This window comes from Vipera berus (genome assembly GCF_964194415.1).
Source record: "Vipera berus genome assembly, chromosome: 2".
Lineage (NCBI taxonomy): Eukaryota > Metazoa > Chordata > Lepidosauria > Squamata > Viperidae > Vipera > Vipera berus.
The window spans coordinates 189,111,026-189,122,398 of NC_138203.1; the positions used below are offsets into that span (position 1 = coordinate 189,111,026).

An 11,373-nucleotide genomic window follows, 5' to 3' on the forward strand; every position below is an offset into this window, starting at 1 on the left:
TATGACTGTTTTTCACACTTCCAACCATTGCAGCATCCTCACGCTCATATGATAAAAATCTCGTTACTCAGCAACTCATTTATATTTACGGTGGCTGCAGTGTCATGGGTTATGTGATCACCTTTTACGACCTTTGCACGTTGTGTTACTTAACAACTGTGGTGATTCACTTAACGTTTGTGACAAAAAACGTAGTAAAATGGGGCAAAACTCATGTAACAAGGGTCTCACTTAACAACAGAAATTTTAGACTCAAATGTGGTTGTAAGTTGAGGACTACCTGTACAAAACATTTTGACTACAAATAGATACAGGTGGTCCACGATGTACAGCCACCATTGGGACTTGGATTTCAATTGTTAAACAATGTGATTGTTAAGCAAGGCATCATGGACAACATTTTATGATCATCTTTACTGGAGTTGTTAAGTGAATCATGTAATTGTTAAGTAAAGCTAGCTTCCCCCCCCCTTGATTTTGCTTGTTGGAAGCAGGCTGGGGAAAGTCACAAATTGTGACCACATGGCTGCAGGACACTGCAACCATCATAATGTGAACTGGTTGCCAAGCACCCAAATCATGATCACATCAACATAGGAAAGTGCAACCATCATCACTTCAAGGATGAGTCGTAAGTCAGTTTGTAACTTCACTGCTGGCATAACTTCAAACCATTGTTAAACATTTGGTCATAAGTCAAGGATTATCTGTACTGGTTTCATCTTTTAAAATGATAAAAGTTAGCAAAACTGATATATTTGCATTACACAGGAGTGTATAGAAGCCTAACTAAGATTTGTACTAACCAAATTCATCAAGTATTTATTTTATTTTATTTATTTATTTATTTAGTTAGTTAGTTAGTTAGTTAGTTAGTTAGTTTTATATACCGCCCTATTCCCGAAGGACTCAGGGCGGTTTACAGGGCAAAGTTAAAAGACAAAATAAGAGTTAAAATAGAATTAAAATAAGATTAAATAACAATTAGTAGCCCAAAGTTTAAAAATTTAAAAGTTAAAAAATTAAAAATAGGGCTATTGCATCTCCTAGTTTGTAAATAACCTGCTTTAAAAGCCCCAAATACAGTCATTGTTCGGAAAGGAAAAAAAATTACAATAAAAGATCAGCTAGAATGAACTAAATGACATTTGAGGATATATTTGAGTACTTTGCTGGTTATGATTTCCGGATTCCTTTTGAGCATGCTGAAAATCTCTAGGCAAAGACCATCAGCCTCACATCTACAGGTAGTTCTTAAGATACGATTGTAATGGAGCTTGCCTGTTACAGTTGCATATCACAGTGATGGTTGGGTAAAGTATCTCACCTAATGACCCCTCCATCCCTGTTCTCCCCAATTGTTAAATGAACACCCAGGTTGTTAAGTGGACCGTGGGGTGCTTCAGAACTGGGGGAGGCCCTTGGAAACCTAACACTGACCCAAGCCTGCCGGTCCTGGCACTCTCAGGGCCTCCGCCACCCCTGAGGTGTCCTGTGGTCTGCTTTCTGACCCTTGGATTCCCACAGGCCTTTTCCCATTCCCACTGGGTCCCCCATGCCTTAGCCTCCATCCCATGGGCCTCCATCCCATGGGCCAAATACTGTCCTTCTAACTTACCTTTGGAAGAGTTCAGAATCCTTCCAGAGCATTGGAATGGATTGCTTCTTTATGCAGCCATATGGCATGGTTTCAGAAGCAGTGACCATTTTGTCCTACCCACAAAATGACAGCCACATTTGGGTCACCACCACATGGCCAGGGACAAATTGCTCCATCTTTCTGTGGCATTCAGAAGCTTCTTCAGTGCTGTGCAGACCTTGTCAAGGCAGAAAAATGAAACAGTTTGTCTAGTGGCCACCATTTTGTCCCAGTCCACAAGTGGGTGGAAGAAAATGGCAGCTGTATTTGGGTTGCTGCCACATAGCCAGGGGACAAACAGCTTCATTTTGCTGCCTTAATGAGATCTACACAGCATTCAGAGGTTTCTGCAGCACTATGCAGATCTCATTAAGGCAGCAAAGTGAAGCAGTTTGTCTGGTAGCTACCATTTTGTTTCAGCCCACAAGCCAGTGGGAGAAAATGGCAGAAGTGTTTAGGTCACACTTACACAGCCCAGAGACACATGGACTAACCTCCTTCCCCAACATGAGGTCCAGAGAATTTCAAGTGCTAACTGAAATGGGTGTGTGGGAGAAGACCCAAGTGCAGCAGGATCCTGGCAAAGAGTCAGTGGGGCACTGCAGTGTCCCTGTAGTCAGTCATAAGGGTGAATGACCACAAGGGCGCTACAGCCATCATAACTTTGAAACAGGGTTGTATTTAATTTTGGGGGGGTCTACTGTAACTTTGAACATTCATTAAGTGACCTGTCGTATCTCAAGGACTACCTGTACATGCAATAAGAAACTAGCCTTTTGCACTGTTTATTTCAAAGGTAAGTTCCACTCAGTTTAATATAAATGATTCAAAAGTAAGCCTGAAAAAAAAGATTGTAGCCTAATATAGGTTTATTTCTAAGCAAGAATCGGTTTTTTCAACCCTAAGCAATGAGCTAAATTGTAGGTCTTAGCACAATCACACATAGCACTTAACTAAGTTCAGACAAGCCTAAATCTGAAATATATGTATATTTCTTGCTTAAGTTAAGGAAAAACAGAATCATAATGATAGTTAAGAGTTCTAAATGCAATTTCCAAAACACAAACTTATATACATGAATGCAACAATAAAAACCTGGCTCATATTAAGTTCTGCCAATAAAAATCCTTCCCATTTTGTCAGCAAAAGCTATGGGCCATGTAAAAATGTTCACATGATGTGCTGACATGAAACATTATCGGATTTTTTTTCACATGTCTGAGACTGGTAAAATCTTGATTGCTCTTAAGTGACTGTACACAAAGAAACCCACGGGTGACTGAAAATCTGTGGACATGATTTTTCCATTGGCAATACTTTAAGCTGGTTACAATCCAAAACTATGCATTTACTTAGAAGCAATTCACAACAAAATTTACTTCCATGTATGAGTTTGTTAGATTTCCTGAGTGGCATATAATATAGTAACAGAACAACTAAACTCTCATTTCAATTAGTATTTCCACAGTTTTGTGTATAAAATTGTACACTAAGCCGTTAGACAATTCCATTTTTTTTTTAAAAAAAAAATCTGTCCTTAGGTCATCTAAACCCACTCCCAATTAAGAGAAAGCTTAGCATATACAGGGTATGAAAGGTACAAATATTAAGGGTAATTCCATGATTTCCAATAAATTATTATCCTTTAAAGGCATTAAGTTTTATCTAGCCTCTATAATCTGAGAATGGGAATTCTTTCATTTAAGTAATCATCCAAAGCCATGAGTATGAAAACAAGGCTTGTCAATACCACTGAGTTTTATTCAATCCCTAATTAATTAATATACTGGTAGTCTTCTCATATGAGAGACAGTCTGATGTAGTGGTTACAGCACCATGTTAAAAACTGGAAGATTGTGGGTTCTAGACCTTGAGGCACAAAGCCACCTGGGTGACCTTGGTCCAGCCACACTCTGTCAACCATAGAAAAGAGGCAGTGGCAAACCACTTCCGGAAATTTTGCCAAGAAAACGGCAGGGACTACTCAAGACACTGGCTAGGAGTCAACAAAGGCACAAAACCCCCAAAGTATTTCCATAGCCTCACAAGAATCTTTAAAAAAGAAAAGAAAAGATCAGTTACCTATTTTCTATTTAACTTTGAATAGAAGTTTGGAATTAAAGCTCAAGTCCTAAGTATTGAGAACATTTATTTTTATAAGCAAGGAACAAGATGAACAAAGACTTTCAGAAGATGTTTCTTCCTTTATATCTCAGAGTATTGGGAATCTTGACTTGGATGAATGCCACATTAACAAAAGTCCAAATTCTAATAGGCGAATAGGACAGCGTGCTAAGCTAAAGTGTACCCAATTACTTTGTGGCCTCTGTGTATTTGGGCGAACACTACAAAGCATGGTTCAGATAACTATCAATACACCCATTCCTTTTATTATTTAACCTTGAAACATAAATGCAAAATCTAATATTTTACAATCTAATTCAGATTTTTGAATATGAACACTGAGTGGACATTCATAAGTTTACAATCCACATGGAACTATAACTTTCTATTTTAACCATCTTTTTAAACAGCATTTTGAATCTATAGAGTGATGCTTTTGAAGTTTAGTAAAAAGGTAAAGGTAAAGGTTCCCCCGCACATGCGTGCTAGTCGTTTCCGACTCTAGGGGCCGGTGCTCATCTCCGTTTCATAGCCGAAGAGCCAGCGCTTGTCCGAGGACATCTCCGTGGTCATGTGGCCGGCATGACTAGACGCCAAAGGCGCACGGAACGCTGTTACCTTCCCACCGTAGTGGTCCCTATTTTTCTACTTGCATTTTTACGTGCTTTCGAACTGCTAGGTGGGCAGAAGCTGGGACGAGTAACAGGCGCTCACTCTGCTACGCGGCACTCGGGATTCGACCCGCCAAACTGCCGACCTTCCGATCGACAAGCTCAGCGTCCTAACCCACTGAGCCACCGCGTCCCTATGAAGTTTAGTATGTTACACCAAAAAATATCTCACACTGAAGAAACATTTTGACTTGCATTTTAATTGTTTGAAAGCAGGGAAGGGAATTAAGTGCCAGGGCGTAATTATTATTAAATTAACCATCTACTAGCCTTTCTTTTCTTTTGAAATATTTGGCCATTAAATATAAACTTTTTAAATCCCTGCCATTCCATGTAAATAAGACTTATTTGACTGGCTGCAATTGACCCTGTTAAACACTAGGAAAGTGGTTTCAAGTGCATTTCTAGCTGCAAAGTGCACTAAGTATTATAGATTATGTGATTGGAGCATGTAATTATGACCTGTATACATATTGTGGTAATTTAAACCTAAGTCATAAGGACATGAGTTGGAAGTAAATCAATGTAATTCCCAATGGAACTTATTTAGATAGATTAGATAAGTGAGTTGCAAAATACCTTTCCTAGAACCAACCAATATTCATCTTAAAAGCAAGACCTTGGTCTTATTTCAATAAAGGCAGAAATGGGTATTTTACTGACACTACATATTTAGTTATAATTTATTAACTTAGCAGTTAATTTAGGAACACAAAACAGTAGAACAATTTATACAATATATACAAACTTCATGTTAATCTATTAAAGATGCCAAGACATAATATATCCTACTTCATTGTATGACTGAAGTATGAAGATTTACTTTCAGTCAGCAGAATATATATACTCACACAGATATAAATATAAAGGAAGACATATTTCATAAATTGTGTATAGCCAACATTTTAACTACTGACCAATAAGTAAATCACAGAACTGAGACATAGTCCAGTTACAGTGTAAGTACTTGTAAATTCAGAGGATAAGTCCTTTTGTAAATAGAAGTATATTTCCTTTTTTAAAAAAACTTTTGGCATTTTTTTTAAAAAATGTATATTGCTATACATTTCAAAGATCAGGTAAAACTTTTAGCAGTCTATGGCTCAATGGCCCTGTTAAGTCTTTATGGTGCCAAGCATCTGTTCCGTTGACAATAAAGAATAGAATAGAATAGAATAGAATAGAATAGAATAGAATAGAATAGAATAGAATAGAATAGAATAGAATAGAATAGAATAGAATAGAATAGAATAGAATAGAATAGAATAGAATAGAATAGAATAGAATAGAATAGAATAGAATAGAATAGAATAGAATAGAATAGAATAGAATAGAATATGGAAGGAACCTTGGAGGTCTTCTAGTCCAGCCCCCTCCTCAAGGAGGAGGACCTATGCATCTCAGACAGTTGATTTTCTAGTCTCTTCTTAAAAATCTCCAGTGATGGAGCACCCACAATTTCTGGAGGCAAGCTGTTCCACTGGTTAATTGTCCTGACTGTCAGGAAGTTTCTCCTTAATTCCAGGTTGCTTCTCTCTTTGGTCAGTTTCTTTCTCATCCTATCCTCTGATGCTTTGGTGAATAACGTAATCCCCTCTTCCTTGTGGCAGCTCCTAAGACACTGGAATACTGCTATCATATCTCCCCTTTTTCTTCTTTTCTTTAGAAGAAAAACCCAAGTCCCGCAGCCATTCTTTGTACGTTTTAGTCTCCAGGCCTTTGATCTTCTTAGTTTCTCTTTTCTGATTTTTTTCCAAATTCTCAACATCTTTTTTGTGATATGGTGACCAAAATTGGCTGCAGTATTCCAGGTGTGGTCTTACTAGGGTTTTATAAACAGGTACTAATACCTCGAGTGATCTTGATTCTATGCTTCTGTTTATACAACCCAGGATTGTATTAGCCTTTTTGGCAGCTGCTGCACACAGCTGGCTCATAGTCAAGTGATTGTCCACTAGGACGCCAAGGTCCCTCTCACAGTTACTGTTTTTAAGACAGGTCTCACCTAATCTGTACTTGTACCTTTGATTTTTCCTGCCTAAATGTAAAACTGTGCTTTTCTCCACATTGAAACTCATTTTGCTGGATAGGGCTCATTGTTCAAGTTTGTCAAGATCTTTTTCGATCCTGAGTTTGTCTTCTGGGGTGTTGGATATTCCTGCCAGTTTAGTGTCATCTGCAAATTTGATGAGTTCCCCTTCAATTCCCTCATCTAAGTCATTTATGAAGATATTGAAGAGTCCTGGGCCTAAGACGGAACCTTGTGGTACCCCACTGCTTACTTCTCTCTGTGTGGATGTAGTGCCATTGAGGATTACTCGTTGAGTACAGTTTGCCAGCCAGCTATATTCATAGATGAAACCAGTCATTTTGAATTCTGATATTAACTCATTAAATTCTAAAGGAAAACTGATCCCAAATTAGATATACCTTGGGTTGTGTTTTTTTTGCTTCCTGCGGTACAACAGGAAGGCGAAGGACAAACTTTTAGCACAACCCATCAACTACCAGTAGTAACTCTCTCTCTCCACAGACCCATTGTTAAGTAGGTTTGTATGGATAAACAGATACACCTATAGAGCAACATGGAGCTCATTAAAAAAAAGCCACCTGTGGAGACTAGAAAGGCTGAGTGAGTAGCAGGGCGTTCTTGTTAATCCTCCTAGCTAGCAGAAAGCAGCCTTGCTTTGAAGTATGCCCCTTGCAATCGCCGTGGCAAACTCCTCTAGATGGCCCTGAAAATGCGATTGTCTTTCCAACTGCAGTGTCCTGGATGCACCTTAAGAGGTTGTAGAGTATTGAGGTGGAAATGCAAATAAACTGGCCCAGGATTTCTAATGAGACATTCCAGGGAGCATCATGTGGAAAAATGCCAAGCATACTTGTTGCATGTGCGCCGCTGCCCCAGCTCTTCTCCTCTTTCCCTTAACATTTACTCACAACGGGCTAAGCGATTAAACCTCAAACCCACAGATACAAATACAACAAAGGCTCTTTATCGGGCACTCTCTTTTCCTTGCCACGAAGCTGATGAGGAGCCCTCTACTTCTATGGTTCACCATCTCAGGGCCATTATGCCGGTTCTATTTGGGTAAACACGGGATCAAGCGTAGAATCATCCCCAAATCTCGGTTTCCTCCCGTTTTACCCTCGGTGTCAAATGCTCACGGGGGGGGGGGGGGGAGAAAGTCTTTTTCAAGCAACCTGCCGGCGTTTTACCCGCCGCTTCCTTGCTCGTCCTCCTCCCCAGCCCTCCGACTGGTACTCACGCTCTCTCCGCATTCCTGGGAATGCCTCGGGGCACCGCTTTAAGTCCCAATCCGTGACAATCCACACTGGATCCCGAGCAGGTACATTTACTGGGACACGCTTCCGTCCTAGGCAGCCAAAGGGCGACGCTCCAGAGACCCCAAAGCAACCAGAGGCTCTCCTTCCCTGCGCCCAGCATGATCGGCGGCGCCTCTTCGGATAGAAACGAGAAGAAGCAAATGAAAAAGAAAAAAAGGAAGAAAAAAAAGAAAACGAAAAAAAAACTTGAATCCGATCCGAAATCAGCGCCGGGAGCCCAACAACAAGCAAGCTCAGCACCGCCGGGGGAAACGGGATGCTAGGAAAGGCATCTCTTTCCAAACTCCCGGACGGGTCTCCGCTTTGCGCCTACGCGCACTCTGCCAAAGCTCCGAGAGACGCCCCCGTCCCCCTCTTCGCAACCCAAGGCACAACCTGCCCCGCTCCGCTCGGTCTTCCTCTGCAAGTCCAGGTAAATGGGCCGGTGGGAAAAGGGGGAGCTCAGCAGCCCAGAGGCTCAGTCGACCGGCCGAGCCCGCCGCGCACAGCCCAGCGTGGCCCCCTGGCACCAACGGCCGGCAGCAGCAGCAGGATCCAAATCCCCAGAACGGAGCTCGAGGAGACCCAGGGGCGCTCGCAACCGGCCGCCTCTCCATGGACTGGGCACGGCAAAGCAGGCGGACCCGGGAGCCGCGGGAGCCGCCCCCCTCCCCTCCCCAAAATATAACCTGCGGCGCCGATTGGCGGCCGCCCGGCTGACGTCACGCAACTTTGGAACTTTGGCAGGGAAGGTAGGGCAAAAGTTTTTAAGAACGGCGGTGGCTGCCGAGGGGGGGGGCAAGGGGGCGGGGGGGGGTGTTCGCGGAGCGGAGGTTGGCTGAGCTGCACCGAGGCGTTGGCATTGGTTGCCTGGTCGGGCTTAAACGAGAGAAGCTGGTGGAACCTGAAAAACTAACCAATGAGTTCCTGCTAACATAGCCCTAGTGGTTAAAACAAAATAAAATAAATGCGTAGAGTGTGCACAAAAGTACCCATCCCTTACTAGTGCAAATGTAACCGTGATCATCATTCATATATAGCCGTTGATATCCTGGGTGATTTGGGCCCTTTGATTTCTCCTTTGGGAAATGATGGCTGGTACTAAGGTACCGGATCTGGGCTGCCAAAATCCCAACCATCACTAGTTGTGCAGGAAGGAGACCCAGGAAGCATCGACTGTCACTGGCGGTGATTGTAGTGAAGCAGGTCGGGTAGCCCTACTTTTCTATGAGGGCTAAAATTCCTTTATAAGGCGTTCTTACTATAATTATTGCTTACATTGAAACAGGATTCAGACACCAGGTGCTTTTCGTTAAAGAACAAGTTCCCAAAGCGTGACTCAAGCCTTGTCGTTTATAGGTAGTATTTACTGGATCTTTATCAAAAGTTGCCATTCACGTTCAAGATCATTACCATAGCCAGAAGCACTGAAGCTTGTTCTGTTAGAAATTACAGTCATTTGCCAATGAATATCCATTTTAATTTGCAGGATTAATGTAAGACACTTATTCATTCATTCATTTATTCATTCATTCATTCTGGCAATCTCATTTCAAATGGATTTGAGCAGCTTACATCAAAGTCCCTGGTTCAAAATTCAACCAAACCCTAATCTTAGGTACACTTTGATTCCAAGTATTTTATTTCAAAACTGATTCTGTGTACTGAAGCTTCATAGGCTGAAAGTTTGACCATTGGTATGTCCAAGAGTGTACTCTTAACTTTCTGCCAGGCCATATGACATGTACCTGCACAGGGACACACACAAAATTATCCTTTTACACTCTGCTTTTGCTCATCATTATCAGCAGTTCAAAACTGTCATTGTGTTACCTTTTAAGAAACCCCGTTAGGTAGTGACCTGACATGCTTACCCCAAGTTAAAAACATGGTTTGCTCAACCAAAACAGTTTTCTGGATTTGTAAAATAAAGGAATCATACAGGCGGAGTTTTCACAACACATTAGGCTGAAATGTAATTGGCTGGTTTGTGGTTCACAGTGTCTTGCTGATACACCCAAACAAATTCTACCGAAAACACACTTCTAGATCAGAATTTATAGGAATAGGAGATCTGTGCTAATGAGGTCTAATAAGACTTTAAACATCTGAACTAATTGACTTTTTTTTGCTGAGCCTAACCTTCCCTAAACATTTTGTTGATAGGCAAGCTCCAGCTTATTCCTTTATCTGTAATATAAATAATAATACAGTATTTATATATTGCAGAAATTCATAGAATCTATCCAACCTTGACTTACAGTATTTGGGAAAGCTATGTAGCTCTGGTTAGCTCTTGAATGGAAGATAGCCTGGAAATTCCTAGGCTGTCAACTAGACCAGGAAGTTGAACAAGTTCAATATTTCAGAAGAAGAAAAAGCAAACCACTTTTGTATTAATGCCAAGAAAATGGGAACTAAAACTGAATGTGATCATCTGAAGTTGAGTTCATCTCACAAAGAAACTTATCTTTAGCAGTATTGACCTGGTGAACTAACTTAGTCTAAGGATAAAGTGGGATAATATTCTTGACTGTGGTCATAGGACAAAGAAATATCGTAGTGAGCATCATGTAGCCCTTCCCAAATTAAACTCCAGCTTGCATGGCCTGTGATGGAAGTTATAGGAACACATGCAGTTGTTTAACAATTCATTGTCCTTCCATGAATTAGATAGTTGTTTCTCTCCACATTCTTTGTTCTTTTCATTGTTTATGTAGCACCTTCCTAAGTCCAAAAGCTTGCAATATCTTTGTTCTGTCCAAGCTTTCATAATGTTCTTAGAACAAAGTACACAAAATCTCAAAATCTTTCTGAAAGAAACGAGTTCCAAGTCTAGCACACAGAATTAAGTAGAAGCTTGTGCGATTGAGTGCAAGAAATTTAGCCCAACTTTCTCCTGCTGGGGTGCATATTTTCTCAAACACTACAAGGCTTTTCAGACACACGTTTATAGTTAACAGCACTGGGGGAAACCACCCAACATGTTAGCTTGTTCTATAAAATTCTCAGGTTTCAGAACTTTCATGAAAATCACATTTTGGTTATTTTTTTCCTCACTCTTGTACTACCCTCTGGTGGTAGAAATGCTTTCCATTTTTCACCAGACATAACTTTCCCAGTTGGAATCATTTCTCCAAGACAAGCACAATGACTCCCAATTCATTTTAGATAATTTTCTTTCTTTTCTTTTTTTTCCTGCCCCATTGCTTGGAGTTATATCAAGACAAGCTACATTTCAGATCATGCAATTCATGCCATTAGGTTTGTATTAATGGATACATTTATACAGCTTCCCTGGGGACAATTCTATTAATCTGGAACAGTAAAAACACTGCTAACTTTTCACAGAAAATGCTGCCCACCTACAGTATTAAATACACAACAAGGATGTGAAATCCTTGTTGACACGGCATATTTCCAGATAGGATGTTTGAAGAATACAGTAAGGTTCAAAGAGGAGTATAGTTCTTGGAAATTATAAAGCAAACCCTTTCAGGAAAAGTGCTTCCAGATACATCTTGAAAATTCACTTATGGAATAAAAAATACAATGATGATAAGGGGAGATATCTTTAGATTCCATTATTTAAAGGATTGCCTAAAAATAAGA

The 11,373-nt window shown here is 40.6% G+C and overlaps 1 protein-coding gene across 1 annotated transcript in view; it reads right to left on the reverse strand.

The window, feature by feature from the left end:
* The window catches only part of SLIT3 (slit guidance ligand 3), a gene marked incomplete at its 3' end in the record, with an annotated part of 569,754 nt that extends 561,284 nt beyond the window's left edge, over positions 1-8,470 (reverse strand). Inside the window, exon 1 of the mRNA XM_081320704.1 lies at positions 7,704-8,470. Within this exon, the coding sequence (XP_081176830.1) occupies positions 7,704-7,882 (179 nt within the window). The 5' untranslated portion in view covers positions 7,883-8,470. The remainder of the gene's footprint in view (positions 1-7,703) is intronic.
* Positions 8,471-11,373: the final 2,903 nt, after the last annotated feature.